At 46.1% G+C, this 22,072-nt stretch overlaps 1 protein-coding gene across 1 annotated transcript in view; it reads right to left on the bottom strand.

Annotated features, from left to right (window-relative positions):
• Nucleotides 1–1,108: 1,108 nt before the first annotated feature.
• LOC147603832 (MND1-interacting protein 1-like) overlaps nucleotides 1,109–22,072 on the bottom strand; it is a 21,417-nt gene continuing 453 nt past the window's right edge. Inside the window, exons 2-3 of the mRNA XM_086795840.1 lie at nucleotides 2,056–3,516; nucleotides 1,109–1,956 (exon numbers count right to left, since the gene is read on the bottom strand). Of these exons, the coding sequence (XP_086651966.1) occupies nucleotides 1,438–1,956; nucleotides 2,056–3,507 (1,971 nt within the window). The 5' untranslated portion in view covers nucleotides 3,508–3,516 and the 3' untranslated portion in view covers nucleotides 1,109–1,437. The remainder of the gene's footprint in view (nucleotides 1,957–2,055; nucleotides 3,517–22,072) is intronic.

Genomic DNA, 22,072 nt, shown 5'->3' with positions numbered 1-22,072 from the left:
CAGCCGGGAGCCTTTTCCAAAAAAACGGCCGACTGGTGGACGTTCCCAGCCGTCACAGTCGTATAGCTCATATTCTGAGCAGATGGAGATGTGCTGGTGAATCATAAAGCGCCCAATCAGATTCTGTGCAGAATGATGTTCACCTGCTGAGGAGATGGAGACGCGCTGGCGAATGAGAAAACGCCTAGTCAGATTCCCTGCAGAACGGTGCTCACCTGCAGAGGCAGTGGCCCGACTTTTTGCCAGTGACCAGACTGTGACGGTTGGGTTGGCCTTTCTCTACTCCATCTCTCTCTCTCTCTCTCTCTCTCTCTCTCTCATCCAAACAAGCTCTTTGCAAAGGTAAAATATCCTTCGCAAAATGACAGATATTAGGGTCAAGGAAAAAAGATGACCACATGCAACTGTCAACCTGAGCGCGTCCCAGCGTGATGATTTATTGCATCAATTCATTACCAAAATCTAAAAACCAGCTGAAATGATGTCTTGCATCCTCAGGGTAAAATTACCAGTAAAAACCAGGTTTTCAGCGAAAAGGAGCCATATTACCCAGTCATCTCCGAGTCATTCAGAAACATCATCATCACTTTATTATACATCCTCCCCATTACGCTGAAGTCCACAGAAGAACGGAAAGGAAGTCCACTGTTAAAAGAACAATCCTGGACCGCAGGACTTCCAAGTTAAACATGTTTTTTTGCCTTCATCCATGTCACACAAGCTGAGGAGCTTTCGTGGCCTCTGCGTCAAGGTAGGCATGGTGCTCTCTTCAACTTTGATCATTTTGCTGCAATGCTTGGATTAACCATTCATGGTCATCTGTGATGTGTAGGAGAAGAAAAGTTCAGCAGGGGCAACGGGCCAGCACAAGCCTTCCACATGTCTGCGTAACTGCAGACCAAAAAGGATAGCTGACAGCCTGCCACTGGGGACCCCTACAAGTTGCTGGCCAGCTGCTTTGGACTGGACTGAAAGGATATACAAAAACCACCCTTTCCCACACAACTCACTTTCTTGAGCAATGATGGGTGCACCTTTTCGGGCTGTTATACACTCCTCTTACACATTTCTAGTGGTGTGGAAGTGTCACCAATGTAATTTTACCACATTTATAACCAAAACAAATGCAGAATGTGCCTCCCAAGTGAGAGACACAAAATATCTTGGCATTTACTCCACATAACTATACGTATGTTGACTGTTAGGATCATACATGACAGCCACATATACAATTAGTTGAAACATCCATACCAGACTTTCTTGCTATCAAATGTAGAGGTGAAGACATCAGATACTTCCTAGCATATAAACTTGTGGCAAGCATTCAATGCCAACAATGGCACCTGCTCAAAATGCAGGCCTGCTGCTAGATGTGAGTTCACAAAACTTATTCAGATTGATCTGTTTGACCACTACAGCCTCTAAAATGAGAACTTATTACGTGCTTCTTGCACCAAAAACGTGAATTCTTTCTTGAATCACTGTCCTGCATGATGGGCAATCCCTCATTCCTCGCAACTGATGAAGATCATTACACTCGGCGCACACTATTTGGTGTGCACAAGGAAGGAAAACTACTGAGCTCTCTTCACACATGCACATGACACATTCACGATCTGGACAAATATCTCTTGAATCTTGCAGCTCTGAAAGCTCTTGCAAAAGCTGTGTGCTGGTGTTTTTCAAAACTTGCAAGCCATTTGTGTCTGTTGACTGCGAAAGGAGTCCTGCACTAAACTCTGAATTGCACGCTTCTGCAGCTATTTTCAGCTGCTCAAGTTCGCTCTCCAGTCTCTGGATGTCATCTTTGTGTCGCTGGTAGTCAGCATCTTCTTTTCGACGCCATGACTCTTCTCCCCTCTTTGCCATAGCTTCCAGATGTTCCCTTGCCCACTTCTCTGCATCTGCAAGCAAGACAGCATCTTCCTTGGCCTTTTCTTCCTGCCGACACCTCATCTGCAAAAAGAATTTACATCCAAGAAATTTAGCTCACCAAGCAACAGAATACTCTGCAAGGAATCCCAGATTATCGAAATAAAACAAATTACAACTAACCTCTGCCTCATGCTGCTGCGCTTTAACTTCTGATAGCTGCTGTTGTACTCGAGCAGTCTGCTGTTTCTGCTTCACAATCTCATCTAACATTTTTGCCTTCTGCTTTTCCCATGCTTGTATTTTCTTTGATGACTTCTTCTCCCGCTTCATAACCTCTTGACACTTGGCATTACATTCAGCTGCACTTAGCTTAGCTGCTTCCATCTCCGCTCGCAACTCTGCGTTTTCAGTCTCCAGCCTCCGTACAGTAGAGTTTGCTTGATCCACTTCAGCACCTGCTTTTCGAAGCTCACTTTCCGTTTCAGTGAGTCTCTTCATTGTGTCGTCTTCCAGAGCCTGTGTATCCCTCTTCAAACGCAGAATCTTCTCATGCTCCAATCTTAGTGACTTGAGCTCAGACATGTCTTTGCTAAACTTGCATGCTGCCTGCAAGGCCTTTTGTTGTGCCCATTCCTTTCGTTCTTGAAGTTGCACTTCCAACTCCCTCACTTGCTGAACCAATTTAAGAAACATCTCGTCCTTTCTGGAAACAGACTTTTCAATACTATTGTCAGCTATTGTCTGTGCACTGCCATTCAAAGTACTGAGAAAAGAATGTGATTTCTCAGTATCTTGCTCGGCTCCATTGTCCACAACTGACGCTATGGAAAGAGAAAGCTCTGTGCCGGGAGCATTTAGGCCCGTTACTTCATTGCACTCACAACATGAAGCTGCAGCAATCCCACTTTGGGAGTGGGACATGTCATCTTGTTCAGAAGTTGATCCTGTACTGACGAGTTTATATCTGTCCGGCTTACCACTTGAGGAGCTCTCAGACTGCAGCTTGACTCCATGCCTTGGCAGAAATGATGCCTGTGCAATGTTAATTTCTGAGAAGCTGCTATCAGAAGGCATGCCTACAGAAAGTGTCGCCAAGTTGTGACTTGATAACTGCATGTCCCTTGTAAGCTTTCTTTCAAGAGGGCAAAAAGCATCCAAGGAAAGTGAAGTGTTTAAAGCAAGATGTTGAAGCTTGTGCAAACTTTCACTCAAACTAACAGCAGCACCCGTAGTATTACCACTGGCCTGAAGCAAGCCTTGATGAGGTAAGCTGACAGAAGCTGGCATATGACTGCCTACATTTTCATGATGAGCATTGCACGGCAACGTGGCATTTGATGTAAGTTCTGGCTTCACTGCATCACTTTGTTGGAAGGGGACTACCAAAGCCACACCTGACTCATCACCTGGCATCATGATATGTGTTCCCATGACATCTGCCTGGCCCCTAATTGGAAAATAAGATCCTGCCAACACTTTTCCACCAAGATTAGCAAACTGTGTTAGTGACATCTGGGAAAGCTGTGCGTTTGAAATCCAAGTTGAGGAAGGAAGGTAACAGCCTTCGGTGGTTGTCTGAGATAAAGATGAGGAAGATAGCTTTGATGATGGAGCGAAATCACTATCTTCCATCACAGTCCTCTGCAACAATTCAAGATAACCAGTAAGGAAAGAAGGGCAACTCACAACTGTCTCTTCATGCACATCAAGGACTAATCATTACACATCCCAGCAGAAAAAGCTTTGCAAGATTTTTGGATTGGCTACAACACAGATTCTGTGAAAATATTATTTACCAGAGTACACCCTACAACCACGGGACATTGGGCATCTTTGAGATTGTGGCTGTTTGATGATTAAATGAAGAATAAAGCCTAAATTCTTTAAACAAAAAATGGGAATAGATCCGAAATAAATTGCAAAGCACCATAAAGCCAAACTTCTTTGATGATTGAGCTTAGCTGAGACTTTCCTTTGCAAAGCACATCATCTCTTGTTGCTCTTCCAAGAAGTCCAACGTTGTTTGCACCTTAACGTTTTGCAATCCAACAGTCCATGGAGCTCTAGGTTGATATCCCCACATAATTATGAATGGACTCAACTTAGTGGCTGCACGCTTTGCACTATTATCTGCAAATTCACCATGTGGAAGATAAATCTTCCTAATCAAGCTGTCTATAAGCTCGACACATACTCTCTAGTGTCTCATTAGCCCCCTCCGCTTGGCCATCGAATTCAGCATGATCTGCTGAACTCATGTTCAGCTCTGTATTCAATTTCTTGAATACCACTCACCAGAAGTAGCTTGTGAACTTGGAAGCACGGTCACTGACAATGTTTTATGACAAACCATACAAACTGGACAGCTTTTCCACAAATAACTGGGCAACTTGTAAGTTGTAAAGCTGTTACCATGCTTTGTGTCGGAATGAACCTTGCCAATTTATTTAGGTGATCATTTATCACCCAGATGGCAGCATATCCTCTCCTGGTCCTGGGTAACTCAGGAATGAAATCCATGGAAACACTTAGCCCCTTGGAGCTGTCCATTGGATTCGAAGACGTGTGTCACCAAAAGATAGATTATCTCTACAAAGGCCTTGGAGAGAATGGAAAAGAGCAAACTGAATTCCTGTGAAGCTCAGCATGTCCACAAAACCAATGTGGCTTAAGGCATACACCACCGTGTTAGTAGATCCCTTCCTTTCCTTATTTTGAAATCGAAGTCTTGCATCAGCTCCAACCGACATGAACCTAAAGATCCGATGCAATACAGAAGTACTTAAAAGAAGAGCTGTCTACGCATACCGCAAAAGTTGTCCTAAAAAGAGTGTATCCACTTCATTAAAATATTATAGATGATAGCTTAAAGCTCCTTCTAATGCATAATTGCAATCCATGCTTGGAGCCCTGCGTGAACTAGCCACCCCCCCCCCAATTTTCTGCTGCACTCCCGTGCCCTTCTCCACCCTTCCTTCAGGCTCCGCCTGCATGCTTCCGCCCACCGTCCTCGTGCACCTGTCTCCCCGCCATCGCCTGCCCTGCTCCCGCCTTGCCACTCCGGCTTCTTCGCATACTGCCCCCCCCCCCCTTCTCTTTTGGCTCTCCTCCCTCTTGTCGTACCTTTCCCGTCACCCAGCCTTCGCCCTCCAACCCCGTCTGGCTTCACCTCCCCTTCTTGTGGTCTCGCACCTAGCACATCCCATATGGATGACTCTACAGCAGCCACTCCATCATCCCTAGCCCCGACCGCTGACACCACCCACAAATGTACTTTCTCGATCGAGGACTTTCAGTGTTACATGCACTGAAATTGACCATGGTTACAGGCAACAAGGCCTTCTTTAAACCTTTACTTTGGTAAGATCTTTAGCATCCAATCACTAAGAACAGAGAGCGAAGAGAATGTAGACAACAGAGTAGTGGGTCCCAAATACCCACTGAAGGGCCCGCTCTTGCAAGCAGGAGTATTTGCTTTGTATTACTTCTTTGAAGAACTCCTGTACAATGCTTGAGAACAAGAGCTATGACTGCCCAACGCAAGGACGAGGAAGACCGTACGTCGGCTGAGAATCCACCAATCCAAGGGCACTGTAAAAGACTCTTCTGGGACACTCATGCAAGTCCAAGATAGCTGTAGGACAGCACATATGCTGGCTGAATGTTGAAGAGAGGCTTCAATGTTGCCTGGAGAGGAGGAAGACTGACTATTTGTATGCAAGAAGATCTAGGCCTCAAGCACACTAGCTCTAGAAGCTCTCTGACCGAATTCTGATTTGATGATTGAATGATTTGGCTGAGAACTAGGCACTTGCTTTTATATGGACTTCAAGCTGCTCGTCTCGGTGGGCTGAGAGGCTGTCAGCCTGCTTTATTTGGACAAAAATGCTAATAATAGCATTTAATTGCTGCGCATGTCTACAATGCTGCCCAATATGCTACTAGCCTATTATACTCTCCACAACTTGCTGATAATTGCAGTATATGCTGGCCGACTACTAGATGGGAACATCTCGTAGGCTGCCAACTGCCAACTGGTGGCTCATGCCGACTGGCTGCCTATGCCAGCCATGAGCTAGAAGGTGGCCAATAGTCCCATGTATTACAAAAAAGTGTAATCAAATGCCAAAAGGAAGCTACTCTCTGGTGTCTAGACTCTAGAGTCCTAAGTCCTGACTTCTCAAGGCTCTTCTATGTTATAGAAACAACCTCATCCTCTTGAAGCTGCTCCTCTGGTGGAGCTTCTTCCATGCCATCTTCATGTGTTGGACCATCGCCCTCTGCCTCCTCAACTACATATCACCAATGATAGAGCCTGTATCTACCTCCGATGTATGAAAGCCAATGTACTTATCATGCATGTACTCATGCTTCATCTTTGTTAGCAAACGCAAGTTTGTATTGAAAAAGATGAGGTCATCTACTTTCTTACTCCCAAGGTGATTTCTCTTTGACTGTATGTGACAGGTACTCCATAAACGCTCCAAAGATAATGAAAAGCACACATTCCCCAGAATACGAATGGCCAGGTGCTGAAGCTCTGGCGTTCCTACGCCGTAGTCTTCCCACCAAGTGACAGCACCAACATGAAACCTACAACATAAAAATTTAAAAAACCACATTTAGACTTCAAATAAAGGTTCATAGATTCAAATAAAGGTTTAAATTTTAGCTTTCAACCTATCAATTTGTGCATCACTCCATCCAAACATTCCCTCTTTGTTGTGGTAGTTTGCAAGCTGATCCTTCACCTTGCGCCTTTCCTCTGGAGTACCAACCAACCTTTTCAAAGTGGCATTCCAACCACGTACCACCTCACCATCTGCCTACTGCTGTCTTCCCTTGAGTTAAAACTCTGGATCAAACACATAGGCAACTGTATGTAGTGGAGAATCATATTGGTTCCCACTCACTGCAAGATCCTCCAATTCTTGTCTTCTATCTGCATCAGTCTCTATCAAATGGATGTTCTCAACCATCCTATCCATGGCCTCATAAGTCTTCCCAATGTAAGGCACATCTCCATCCACATGCTTCACAACTCTAACAATCGGTCAACATAACTTGAGAAGATACTCTACAGAAAGCCAAAACTCATCCTGTGTGATAGTAGCATAGCAAGTTGCCCAAGTGCTTGCCTATGAGTAGGCCACGACTCCCAATCAAAGCATGCCATCATCTACTTTAGGGTTGGTCTCACATGAAAGAGACGGTGAAGCATCATGAAATTGTATGCAAAGCGGGTGTCGGAGTACTTCAATAATTCTTTCTTTGCAAACTTGCGATATAATGCAAGAGAGTAATGGTGGTGGGTTATGAAAGAAACAACCTCTTTGCCTGTGTCAATGGTGGCCTTAACCCAAATCCAACTTTCCAATGTCTTTAAGTCAGTTATTGAGACAATGTGCCATGCATGGACTCCATGTAATGTGTGAGTACCTCTGCTCCAATAAGGTTCCTGTTGCCTTGTTGGTACTCTCACCATCTGAAACAAATTTAACCACATTTTGTGGACCCACATACTCAACAACCTCACTCCATATCTCACATAGCACAAGAGCATTTTTTTGTCTCATCCCAGCTTCTGTAGACATTATGTAGAGTGGATTCCCTATACATGCTGCAAGAACGCCTTCCAATGAATGGTTGCGTATATCACTCCACCCCTCAACCATTAAAGAGACCCCATACGTGCTCCATTTCTCCTTCACAGGTGCAATGGCTTCATTGATGGATGTTATCTTGTCACGTGTACACCTTAATCTGGTGCCACGTAGCCATGATTATTCCTTACAGCCGCCTTAAGGGCAATTAGGGGTCGTATATGGGCAGTTTGAAGCCAATTTGGTGGCCCTATAGGTGCCCAAGACATGCACCAATGGTTGGGACATATTATGGACACAATATGAACACATTTTATGACATTTTTCATGACTTTTTATGGCCTGAAAAGTGAAAACCAACCTGATTATGACTTGCTATCAAATCCATATATAAAGGCAAGTCATGGTCATTTCTATTCATTCTAAGACAGAGATTGTAGAGTCAAAGTCCAAGGGCATGCAATCTAATAGTTTGGATCAACAAAGTACATCTCCAAATTAGCGTTTTCCATCAACACACAGTGGAGGACAGTAAGCATAAGTTCATTCATAGCATTCATAGTCTAGATCTACATTGGATCTATGACAATCATTGTAATTACTCATTCATTTAGTAATATATAGTAGTAGGTTAGGTAAAGAGTCTCTCTCTTCTCCTTCTCTCTTCTTCTCTATGTCATGAGTATGTGATTAGCGTTAATCTTTATTCTTTCCATTAATCATCATTAAGCACGCTTTCACATAGTAGTCATGTTATATTGGTATCAGAGCATGTCTAGGTTGTTCCTAGGAAAAGTTTCTCATCAATGCTAGGGTTTACATGTAAATCAGCAAATTAGGGTTTGTGTTTTAGGATTTGCAAGCAAAACTAGAGTTTGCATTTTTCCATCAAATCAGTCTTTTTACATCAGCTTTTTGCTCATTGTCAGCATAGTATAGTACTAGAAAGTCTATTTCAGTCTAGCATGGTTCTAGGGTGTCTAGGATGCATGTAGAAGCCTAGTTTTAGGGGTTTTGGGCTGACTATAGCAAAAAAACAAAAAGCATTTCTTCATGGAAACCACACAGGATATTTTCGCTTTGATGAAAAGGCAAAGTGAAGCTAGTTGGGCAATGTTCGAACAACAATCCCAAGAAAGGGAAAAGATTTACCAACAAGCATGTGAAGACCAAGATCGCCAAAGGGTACAACGTGAAGAAGAAGCTAGGCAAAGAAGGGAACAATGTAAAGAAGCATCAAGGCAAAGAAGAAAAGACGATGAGAGACGTGAAGAAGAGTACTGGAAAGAAATAAAGAAGCTTTTCGCCATGATGAGTCAAAGTACTCGAATGGAAGCAAGTGTGGTGAAGACCAAGAAAGAGGACAAGAGTACCACGGTAGAAGACCAAGGACAAAGGGTTACCAAAGAGGCACTAGAAACCGTGTCGGATCTGTCAGAATGCGCAGCGAAAGACTAACGCACGTAGGAGACGCATCACCATTGAGCTCCACGAACACCCCCAACGGGCACTACAGCATCCCTCCACTGGGCTCCCATCTCCCGGTGAGCTGCCTCCCAAAACACCGGCCGGAGGAGATGATTATGACAAGGTGCCACTCTAGCCTATATATGGCTCTTCAACTTCACATGCTTCCACTTATGGGATAATCCAAGGCACCTTCTAGCCATAGATCCCACGCTCGAAATCGCCAAACTTCCAACATCCTCCCTTGATTCGAGCTCCGCAAGCCACCGAGGCGCGAGGGAGTCGCCCAGGACCACACACGCCTGAGCCGCCTAAGACCACACACGCCCGGGCTCTGATACCATGTCAGAATGCGCAACGAAAGACTAACGCACGTAGGAGACACATCACCATCGAGCTCCACAAACACCCCCAACGGGCACTACAGCATCCCTCCACCAGGCTCCCATCTCCCGGTGAGCTGCCTCCCAAAACATCGACCGGAGGAGATGATTATGACAAGGTGCCACTCTAGCCTATACATGGCTCTTCAACTTCCCATGCTTCCACTTATGGGATAATCCAAGGCACCTTCTAGCCATAGATCACACGCTCGAAATCGCCAACCTTCCAACAGGATCTGCAGGTTGAGATCAACCAAGAGGTACAATTGTTCGAGCATGCAGAGCCACAAACAATTCCAAATTCCATGTGAGTTCCCGAGATCATCATAGCCATCGAGGAGGTGACAGTTTGTGAGGTTTCCACAATTATCTCCGATTCCATTGACGAGGAGGAGAAGATAAGTACTTCAGTTGTTGAGGTGTTCATGGAGTCTACCATGCCAATGGAGCTTTCAAAGGCAAAGGGGCAACTTCCATTCCCCACAGTACCCGAGGAGGTAGTGGTGGAGACACCATATGGGAGATCCAGACCGCAATCGAATCAATAGCATAGAGCAAAAGCGCATCATGTGCACCCCAGCTCCAAGTTTAGCAGGAGGGAATTTCAAGTGCACACCTTAATCCGGAGCCACGTATACATGATTATTCCTTACAACCGCCTTAAGGGCAAAGTTGGAGGTCGTATATGGGCAGTTGGGAGCCAATTTGGTGGCCCTATAGGTGCCCGGAGGTGCCCAAGACATGCATTTTGATGGTTGGGATATATTATGGGCACAATATAAACACATTTTGATGACTTTTTATGGGCTCAAAAGTGAAAACCGACCTGACTACGACTTGTTATCAAATCCCTATATAAAGGCAAGTCATGGTCATTTCTATTCCTTCAAAGACAGAGATAGCAGAGCCATGACCAAGGACAAGCAATCTAACAGTTTGGCTCAGCCAAGTGCATCTCCAAATCAGTGTTTTCCATTAACGCACAGTGGGGGACAATAAGCATAAGTTCATTCATAGCATTCATAGTCTAGATCAACATTGGATCGATGACAATCATTGTAATTACTCATTCATTCAGTAATATATAGGAGTAGGTTAGGTAAAGAGTCTCTCTCTTCTCCTTCTCTCTACTTCTCTATGTCATGAGCATTAGTCTTTATTGTTTTGCATTAATCATCATTAAGCACGCTTCCACATAGTAGTCATGTTACATATCTCATTCTCAAGCAATCTCTCCCTCAAGGCATCATAAGAGGGTGTGAAGAGTGGACTGCTTCAGCAACATGAACATGTGCCTTTCTTTGTGGATGCCATGCTGTGTGAAGAGTGGACTGCCTAGCCTTTCCTTTGGGAGGAGCATGTGTAGGCATATCAAATGAGCTTCCACTCCCAAGAGATGATGCAGCATAAAAAGAAGTGGGTGGATGGCCAAATGTAGCACTTACACAGGAGTGCCGTGACAAGTTGAATTCTAAGTTGAAGCACTTATTGTATGCTCCTTGCGCCGAGTATTTGGTGGAGGGGGAAGAAGTGAAGCTTCCCGTTCCATTCTTAGCGCATCTGCTGGAGCAATCTTCTCGCATTTACCTATGCCAAACCCTAGCAAGGCAAGCGAATTGGCTTCAACCCACTTTGAACAGCACCTCTTTCCAAACCACAATGTCGGCAACGAAATCTTTTTGCCCCACCTCTCTTGGAGTCATATTTATTAATCGTATCCACCTGCTGCCACCAATAGTCACTCTGGGTGAATTCCTTCTCATTCTCTCTCTCAAGATGTGGCTACCTAGATGCCATGAGAGTGAAAGAAATACCTACAAGAATGGGGAAGGAAAAGAAAGGGGCAAACACAAAAAAAGAAAAGGGGAGAATGTGCACAGGCTATGGAAAGAAAAGGAGAGGATTTGAAGTGCAGAGGGAGTCCAATAAAATGTCAGAATACGCAGCGGAGATGATGACCAGATCTGGGAACACGAGAGCAAAAAACGCAGGCAAAAAAACAGCACAAGAGAGAGAGAGAGATGTAAGCGTGTAACTCTGCTCTATATACACAAGAAGATCCCGAGAAATGATACAAATAAGGTATGGGGGCTGGGGGCCTATATATACCTCCCATAGAGGGCAGTCGGCCAGCAGAAAGAATGCCCACGACTGATAAAAAGGTCCCACGACTGATAAAAAGTCGGCCAGCAAACAGGTGCCCACGACTGATGAAATCCAGTCGGCCAACAGCCCAGTAGCCCACGACTGATCAACATGGAGTCGGCCAGCACTGGGGTGCTCCTGGCATCACCTGGCAGCCCTCCCAAGCCTCAGAAAAATGGGAAAAAATAGGGGAAAAATGCGGAGAGTGGGGAAAAATGGGAAAACACCTCATAAGGGCGGGCACACCCACAACAAAGGCCCTGGTGTATAAATCTAGACATATATGACTTCTAACACCCCCTCTCAGCTCCTGGCTGTGTAACCAACCACTGGGAGCTGGGGTGCCGCCTGAGCAAATCCTGAGAGAGCGACTTCGTGAAGAGGTCCACCGTACTGTCCTCCGTCGAACAGAACTCTAGCGGGGATGTACTCTGAAAAGGGTGGGTCGGTGGGAACAAAGAAGAACTAAAACCTGCAAGTGGCTGTCCAGCAAATCAGCCCGCCTTCCTCTTGCACCTTCTCTTCCCGATCAGCCCAAAACAGTCCACCAATCAGCCACAAAACAGTCCCCCTCTTGCTCACACAAATCCCAAGACCTATCTAGAGCCTAGGGCTCTGATACCATGTCAGAATACGCAACGGAGATGATGACCAGATCTGGAAACACGAGAGCAAAAAACGCAGGCAGAAAAACAGCACAAGAGAGAGAGAGATGTAGGCGTGTAACTCTGCTCTATATACACAAGAAGATCCCGAGAAATGATACAAATAAGGTATGGGGGCAGGGGGCCTATATATACCTCCCAAAGAGGGCAGTCGGCCAGCAGAAAGAATGCCCACGACTGATAAAAAGGTCCCACGACTGCATAAATGCAGTCGGCCAGCAAACAGGTGCCCACGACTGATGAAATCCAGTCGGCCAGCAGCCCAGTAGCCCACGACTGATCAACATGGAGTCGGCCAGCACTGGGGTGCTCCTGGCATCACCTGGCAGCCCTCCCAAGCCTCAGAAAAATGGGAAAAAATAGGGGAAAAATGCGGAGAGTGGGGAAAAATGGGAAAACACCTCATAAGGGCGGGCACACCCACAACAAAGGCCCTGGTGTATAAATCTAGACATATATGACGTCTAACACCCCCTCTCAGCTCCTGGCTGTGTAACCAACCACTGGGAGCTGGGGTGCCGCCTGAGCAAATCCTGAGAGAGCGACTTCGTGAAGAGGTCCACCGTACTGTCCTCCGTCGAACAGAACTCTAGCGGGGATGTACTCTGAAAAGGGTGGGTCGGTGGGAACAAAGAAGAACTAAAACCTGCAAGTGGCTGTCCAGCAAATCAGCCCGCCTTCCTCTTGCACCTTCTCTTCCCGATCAGCCCAAAACAGTCCACCAATCAGCCACAAAACAGTCCCCCTCTTGCTCACACAAATCCCAAGACCTATCTAGAGCCTAGGGCTCTGATACCATGTCAGAATACGCAGCGGAGATGATGACCAGATCTGGAAACACGAGAGCAAAAAACGCAGGCAGAAAAACAGCACAAGAGAGAGAGAGATGTAGGCGTGTAACTCTGCTCTATATACACAAGAAGATCCCGAGAAATGATACAAATAAGGTATGGGGGCTGGGGGCCTATATATACCTCCCAAAGAGGGCAGTCGGCCAGCAGAAAGAATGCCCACGACTGATAAAAAGGTCCCACGACTGCATAAATGCAGTCGGCCAGCAAACAGGTGCCCACGACTGATGAAATCCAGTCGGCCAGCAGCCCAGTAGCCCACGACTGATCAACATGGAGTCGGCCAGCACTGGGGTGCTCCTGGCATCACCTGGCAGCCCTCCCAAGCCTCAGAAAAATGGGAAAAAATAGGGGAAAAATGCGGAGAGTGGGGAAAAATGGAAAAACACCTCATAAGGGCGGGCACACCCACAACAAACGCCCTGGTGTATAAATCTAGACAGGAGATGACTTCTAACACCCCCTCTCAGCTCCTGGCTGTGTAACCAACCACTGGGAGCTGGGGTGCCGCCTGAGCAAATCCTGAGAGAGCGACTTCGTGAAGAGGTCCACCGTACTGTCCTCCGTCGAACAGAACTCTAGCGGGGATGTACTCTGAAAAGGGTGGGTCGGTGGGAACAAAGAAGAACTAAAACCTGCAAGTGGCTGTCCAGCAAATCAGCCCGCCTTCCTCTTGCACCTTCTCTTCCCGATCAGCCCAAAACAGTCCACCAATCAGCCACAAAACAGTCCCCCTCTTGCTCACACAAATCCCAAGACCTATCTAGAGCCTAGGGCTCTGATACCATGTCAGAATACGCAGCGGAGATGATGACCAGATCTGGAAACACGAGAGCAAAAAACGCAGGCAGAAAAACAGCACAAGAGAGAGAGAGATGTAGGCGTGTAACTCTGCTCTATATACACAAGAAGATCCCGAGAAATGATACAAATAAGGTATGGGGGCTGGGGGCCTATATATACCTCCCAAAGAGGGCAGTCGGCCAGCAGAAAGAATGCCCACGACTGATAAAAAGGTCCCACGACTGCATAAATGCAGTCGGCCAGCAAACAGGTGCCCACGACTGATGAAATCCAGTCGGCCAGCAGCCCAGTAGCCCACGACTGATCAACATGGAGTCGGCCAGCACTGGGGTGCTCCTGGCATCACCTGGCAGCCCTCCCAAGCCTCAGAAAAATGGGAAAAAATAGGGGAAAAATGCGGAGAGTGGGGAAAAATGGGAAAACACCTCATAAGGGCGGGCACACCCACAACAAACGCCCTGGTGTATAAATCTAGACAGGAGATGACTTCTAACATAAAAAAGGAAAGAAGAGCTTAAAAAAGAACTCATGTGGGGCTTTTTTCTTCACTACAGAAAGAGCATCAATTTGGGGTTTTTTTCTCACATTTTGATGCGCTGATTTGGCCTCTTTTTTTCCCTCACAATAGCAGGCCGATTTGGGCTTTTTTTTTTCTCCTCACTAAAGTAGCCATTTTTTGTACAGGCCACACAATTCAAAAGTGATTGCGTCAGTGAACACGCCTTACAAAATCGAGTGGCCATCTTGGGGCGCGTGCCCATTTTGGATATTTTTAAAGCTTGGGACCACGTGTCAACAAGACACTTCAAACGGTTATTTCTTAGCGGAAAAGGCAAGGCGGGAGTCTGCTTTTGTTGCCTCTGACAAGGGCAAAGGCAAAGGCGCAAAAGGAAACTCCAACAACAACAACAAAAACAAAGGCAAAGGCAAGGGTAAACAGGATTCAAAGGAATCCAAGGACAAAAGCAATGAATATCATGGACCATAGTACCAAGTTGGAAGAGCAGAAGGCGCAGATACTAGCTCTGGAAGAGCGCACCCGTTCTCCAGCTCCATGTTTTCCGTCTCCCCCTCCCTCTCCTTCCGTTTCCCAGATTCCAGATCCTCTACACAGGGACCCTCTCAAAGGGTCACGACCGCAGCCAAGTTCGATGCTTGAGTTGTAGATGTATCCCATCTCTTCTGCTCCTGCGAGGGAGGAGTGGGTACTCCAGCTTGTTGAGCACCACGACCAGGCGTGTTAGGTGTTATGTCAACAGGACGTACATCTTCACCTGTCACATAACCCCATAATCCTTTGGCCACAAGAAGATTTCGGACCATGAAACTCGATAGGGAGTAATTACTGCCATCCAATTTGTCCTCTTGGGACAAAACCCCAAATATATCGATCGTATTTCCAGCCATGTGCTGAAAGCTCTTGCAACATAGATGCAAACACGTGCAACCAAATATACTATAAAAAGCACCTGTAGGCCAAATCCCAAACGCACCGGAGTGCAATGCCAGGCAACCACAGAGTCCTGTGCAAATGTTTTGCCCCAAATACAAGGTTGCAGATAAGCAATGCTGAAAATCCCCAAATTTCTTAGGACCAATGGGCTAATTTATGTGTTAATTGCACATAATTCACAAAAGCCCCAAAAATATGTGTACTAATGAACTTTAATTGTGCGATTAAGCACTAATTTTAAAAAAGGCCAAAATTTCTCTGTGTCCTGTAACTACAATTATGCAATTAAGCACAATTTTTGAAAAATCCCCAAATTTTCTTTGTGTCCTGCACCCTAATGCTAACCTGCATTGCTGCCTACACCTGATTTTTGCAATGAAGCAAGAAATGTACAAAGCCCCTTGAACTGAACCAAAAAATCAGTACCTAGCCGGCCGGAAGCCTGATTTTGCAGGGTATGCAGATGCACATTGATGGCGGGCTGTCCGGGAGCTGGCTTCACAGGTGATCCAGACGGCAAGCTCGAGCTAGAGTAGGCGATGGCGGGCTGCACTATGCAGAAGGCGATGAGCTGCTACTGCTGAAGGGAGCTACTACTGCTGATGCAGAAGGCGGGAGCTGTGGGAGTCGTCAGTCGTGTGGACGACTGCGCAAACGGCGGCCGGCGTGTCAAGGGTGTAGATGGCGGCCAGCAGAGGGCGGGAGCTCAGGCAGCGGCGTCTCAAGCAAGCGGGCTGCAGAAGTTGGGGAGACTTAGGCGACAGGCTCAACAACAGTGACGGCGTGAGCACTGGACTCCAGCGAGAAGCTTTCCGACATCGGCGACGGATCGAAACGCGACTGCACAACGCGTGGACGGAGTGGCGCAGCACAGCATGGCGACGGAATGAAGGCCGAAAATTTTGCCCAAAAGTGGCCTGTGCCACAAGTGTGGCGGCACTTCACTATGGTGCGAGCTCAGCCCGTGGGCTGGGCGGTGGTGGAGCCCTCCCCACTAGCACCGCCCCCTTTGGAGGCCGAAACGGGCAGCGAAGCTGAGAAGCGGCGACGGCGGGCAGTGCTGGAAAACAGGCGGAAGCGAGGCAATGGTGAACTATGACGGCCAGAAACCCAGAGCGACGGGTGGGCTGGGCAGCGACGGAAAATCACAGTCGCTGACGAACAGAAGGCTGCCGGAAGCTGGGCGTCAGGAACTCCACGAGCAAAGGGCTGCAACCAAGCTTTGATACCACTGTTAGGGTAGGGTTGCACAGAAACAGAGACACAAAGAGAAACACAGCAGCAAGCACACTCATGAGAGGGAGATGGTGCTTGATGCTCACGCTAAGAAGATGCATAGAATGTGTGGAGCAAGAGAGTTGACTCCACAATATCAAAATACAAATAAATGTGGTGTCCTCACACCTAATATCCAAGAGGAAAAACCCAAAGGGAGAAAAGTGCCCTTGGTTAGCCCATGTTCACATGTGGCACTACTCATAGCATATGTGGCATAACTCATAGCATATACGCCAATAGTTGGTAATGTTTCTTTGGGTTCCTCTGCTGCCACCTTACATATGTACCACAGATTTCCAAAAATCTGTTTTCAGTGTACAAAGCTTCTCAGAAGGGACTTGGTGTGTACTTTAATGATGAAGTCATTGAAGTGATCGACAGGAAGACTCTCTCGGTTGTTGCAAATGCAGTCCATGATGGGGGTCTCTACAATATCACCAACTTTTCTTCCCAGATCCCTCACACTAACTCACATATTCATCAGCTTTTCTCCCCCTTAATGGCTTTGGTTTCTAAGGCAGATACTTCTCTGAGGCATTCTCGCTTTGCTCATGTACCCATTGCTACCTTACAGAAGTTCCATCCTCAGCGGGTTGTTAGCGGACTACCTCAACTCAGGTCTCTTTACACATATGCTCATCCTGCATGATGGGCAAGCATCATCGAGATGCATTTTCAGAGGAGGCCACTTATTGAGCAACCTGAAGACTGGAGCTTATACATGCAGATCTTGCTAGACCTATGGAGGTTGAGTCTCTTGGAGGGGCTTGATATTTTCTTCGTCTTGTGGATTTCACTCGCAAAGTTTAGGTATGTTTTCTGGCTCGCAAGTCAGATGCCTTTAGGATCGCAATGGTGAAAAATCAATCTGGGGTACAATTTCTTTTCTCCGGACTGATAATGGTGGCGAGTTTGTACCGTTTGATGACTTCCTTGCGTCGAAGGGCATTCACCGACAAGCTACAGTTCCTTACACTCCTCAGGAGAATGGAGTTGTGGAACGGAAGAACCGGACCGTAAAAGAGATGGCTCGCTCTTTGTTGCATCATGGAGGTCTCCCTCCTGCTTTCTGGGGTGAAGCTATGGTTACCTCAATTTATCTCATTAACCGCTCTCTCACAAAAGCGGTTGAGGGGATGACTCTGGAGGAGGCTTTTACAGGACACATGCCTTATGTTTCTTATCTACGTGTTTTCGGTTGTGTTGCTTATGTGCATGTCCCAGATTAGAAGAGGACCACACTCGCGCCGAAGACAAAGAGGACAATCTTCACACGCTATAGTCTGAGATCCATAGGATACTGCTTTTGGGATCCGGAGGTTGATGACATAATCATTTCTCTTGATGCTCGATTTGATGAGAGCTTGTTTGGCATCGACTCCTCTCCACCTGATGCATCTTCCGACTTTCTAGATGATCCATTCTCGGCCGATGTTGGTGATCTTATACCTCTTCCACGTCCAACTACTCCTCCTGCTGCAACTCCGGTGCCCGCTGCTACTTTACAGCCACCAATTCCTATTGCACCAACTTCTGCAGCTCCCAGTCCCTCTACGAGTCCTGCTTTGACTTCGAAATTACCCCCACCAATGCTTCCTACATCACCTCTCCCAACAACATCAGATGAGTCCTCTACTGCAACTGGATCTTCTTCTTCTTCATAATGTGAGAGGAAGGCTGGCCTACCTCGGTAGGTTCAACGACTCTTTAGAGATTCTGGCCTCACTGATGCACAGCTCCATAACCAGATCTCTGCCACCACCCCTAGACCTTGTCATTCATCTCAGGCTCCCACATCTCATCACACAGTGAATTATGCTCTCATGAGTTACTCCAAGAGATCGATGAGCCTAATAGTCCAGAGGAGACTCTTTCGTAGCCAAAGTGGCGGCAAGCCATGGAAGCAGAGATGTTCTCTATTGAGAGAAATCACACTTGGTCTTTGGTGCCACGGCCCTTACATCGTCGTGTGATTGGTGTGAAATGGATTTTCAAAGTCAAGTTTCATGCAGATGGTACTTTGGATAAGTACAAAGCCCACCTTGTTGCTCGAGGATATGCTCAGGAGGCAGGTGATAGACAAGGAGTGATGTGTCAACACGTCACATTCTAGCATTTCAGAATAACTAAGAATTTCAAAATTAGCACTCACAACATAAACAATGTCTAGACATACTCAATACACCATGATTGGAGTTTGACAATTCAAGCAGATAGTAGAAACAAATGATAAATCAAAATCAAATGATAATGTCACATCTGTCTAATGTCATGAGCGCAAACGGGCTATACAAAGTGATCGCCGAATATAATAAATAGAAAAAAGGACACGGGGGAAGAAACCAAAACACAAACCTTTTTTAAGTTTGAAACGTTTAGAAACGTTCGGAAGTCCAAAAAGTACTAAATAATAAAAAACAGGTTTTAAATGCAACCTTGTATAGGACCGCCCCTCTGGCGTTGAAGAGGAGGTGTTGGAATATATATCATCTCCAAAGGGTCTACATGTACCTTTTCATGCTTGTACTGGTCATTTTTATGAGGCCCTGCATTGGCATATTTAGCAGATATTATTTAGGCTTTCTCTACCATTTTTTAGGCTTTTCATAGCATATTTACGCTACATGACAGCTGTTGGCCTGCTACAACTGGCCGACCAGGTCATATGACGGATATATTAGGGAGCACACACTTCCCCTCATTTTTTATCCCCTTCTTGCATATCTGTTGGAGGTCATTGGCTGTTGCAACAGTCTCTTATGCTTGTCAGCACCTACGGGCTTCCCTCGTGCTCATTTTTAGCAATAATCAATTGTTCTCAACCTTCTACAGTTTGTGCTTTGGGCCTACAACCTATGTTTGCTCTTTCTTTCAAGGGTAGCCTTTAAGGGGGAGAAAATCTACTCAGACGAGGATCTGACCCCGACACAGGTGGCCCCACCCCTAAATATGGGTGCGGGGTCTATGAGACTGCACGCATCAAGATGGTAGTGTGGCACTAGAATGGGACTCTGTGGTTAGATGTCGAAGGCTTCCAAGAGACACACCAGAGCTTAGAAAGGGGATTGCCTTTTGCTGTTGGATACCAGTGGGAGTCAACTTTACCGTGGCATACCCATAGGACAGGAGGAGTGCGGGGATCAGTAGTAGTAGCAATCCTTTATAGGTTGCACCTTCAGGGTATGATCAGCATAGTCAAGTGGGATGAGGATGCTACATACTTGTGGGTTAGGCTACAGCTTACACCCACCGGATACATACATGTGGCGGTTTGCTACTTTGCACCCGATACTTCGCAATATGCTATACAAGATAGTTAGGACAGCCTACCACTCAGGTAGAGAAGAGGAAGGAGTCCCCTTAGGCATCATTGTCTGATGAGATCTCAGCCATGTTGGGACTAGGTGAAGTTCTCCACATTGGAGACTTGAACGCTAGGACCAAGAGTGAGCAATCTCATTTATATGGCTTTGAGGACCCTATTAGACTACATGCACTTGACCAAGAGGGCACACGATTGCAGCGGGCTTCTCAGGACCTTGGAGCTATCAGTAGATATGGGAGGCACCTCCTGGAGTTGGGTTCTCGGCATGGTCTCGTTATTTATAATGGATGGCACATATCCAGCGGACTCACAAGCCTCGCACTATCAGCTTGCCTAACAAGGCTCTGCTCTAGAGTAGCGGGATCAATCAAGTCCATGCCTCCCTATGCTCAGGGCTATATAAGCACTCTCCAAGCCACCTTCACGCTTCAAGCCCTCCCCCCTCTCCCTCTTCCTTTTCTTTTGGGATCTCATGGGAACAAGTTTTCCAGCCTCTTTCAATGAGTTCATGCAAATAGACTCGCTTCTTGAGCACCTGACCAAGGGTCTGATATGCCTCATCCCAAAAGAGTGTAGTGACTGCCTCGAGATCCGCCAGTGCAGGCTGATCACTTGCAAGATCCTCGCCAAGACGATCACCTTACACCATTACCAGCACTCCCAAACTTGATCCATGCTACAAACAGGCTTGACTCGGATTCATACATCCACAAATGGGGAACCTTCCACCTTCAGTTTCTTGCATGGCACTGCTTTGAGTGAGCTACCCTCTGCCATACCTGTGACGCAAATATGTAAGGCCTTAGTCTTCCTCTTCTTCTTTTCTTTGAGTGTCTCATGTATAATGTTCCTCTTCTCTTCCACTATGATGGGCGGGGCAGAGGCTCGATGTTTCTTGACCACTGTTGTCCACTCCTTCTCCGCTTCCTGTTTTACTACATCGATCCAATTTCTTCTTTTGTTGCTACCATACTCTCTTGAATCTTTGCCTTTACACTCTTGGTAAGCTCTTCCATGTGTGTGAGCTCCCCCTCCCCTTGATAGCGCCATAGCATTCTTTGAGCTCATATGTGAGACATTCCACTTGCTCTTTCAGTCGGCTCACCTCACTAGAGAGCTTCTCAACCTGAGAGAGAGAGAGAGAGAGAAAGAGAGAGAGAGAGAGCACAAGATAGTTGGTCAAGCAATTGCACCACTTTGGATACAAAAAATTAGCGTGGACCAACTGGCCACAAAAACTTCAAAAGCTAGAGTACATCACTTGCATTGATAGCATAATCTTTGCTTCAAATGTAGAAAAAACAAGTTGTATGCGTGAGTAATAAAAACTAGATCCAATAAATTATGTAAGCACAAGAGACATTCACACAATGTAGCACAAGAGACATTCATACAATGTAGTTACAAGAGGCAATAACTCGGAAGAAAAAAAGCTTCCCATTGTGCCGGTAAACATGATAGAGAAGAGAGTCTTCATCAAGAGGATCAATAACACTTATTCATCAAGAGCAACATGGCATACACACACCACAAAACTAGAACCTTTGCATGAGCATGCATCTTAACATCATGTTGCGAAGTATTAAAACAGCTACATTGATGAGTAACACAAATCACTGAGCTATTGGAACACAATCAAGGTGACTCCTTCAAGTTAGAGCGCTTAGGCTTGATTTGTCATGAATATCAAGATCAGAAGACTTTGAGCAACACTAGCTTACAATGCAAAGGTAATATTGGCATGCATCAATCATCTAGGCAGGCAATCCAAAAGTACTGCATGTGAGGAGCAGATGGATGCAGGGAAAATCTTTAATGTTCTGTATGTAGAAGCCTCATGAACAGTAATTAAGAGGGAACACAAGTTGCACACTCTCACATCTATGAATTGGTAAACTTTGAGCCAGAAGGAGTAGGAAGGGGTGACCATCCATCCACATTCACTCCCCCACCCAGCTTCAAGTGCTTTCCATCACAATACTAAGATATAATTTCGAACTGGAATAATCAACTTGATATTAAAAAATCTGCCCTTATATGTTTGCTGGAAGAAGATGCATCATCTTTATCAGAAGTAAAGTACAAAACCTGCCTAAAACTAACCATCCCGACCTCTTTCATGGAGGAGCAAGCAAACAAGTCAATCAGGTAGCCTTTGATGAAAGTTACATTAAACTTTAGTTTAAAAAGTGCCATGTACACGCGCCCAAATACTAGCATTTA

Source organism: Cibotium barometz, chromosome 63, assembly GCF_041138505.1.
Source record: "Cibotium barometz isolate CiBa-2024 chromosome 63, ASM4113850v1, whole genome shotgun sequence".
In the NCBI taxonomy this organism is placed as follows: domain Eukaryota; kingdom Viridiplantae; phylum Streptophyta; class Polypodiopsida; order Cyatheales; family Cibotiaceae; genus Cibotium; species Cibotium barometz.
The sequence above is the reverse complement of the archived record's forward strand: the minus strand, read 5'-3'. Positions and strand labels throughout refer to the sequence as shown.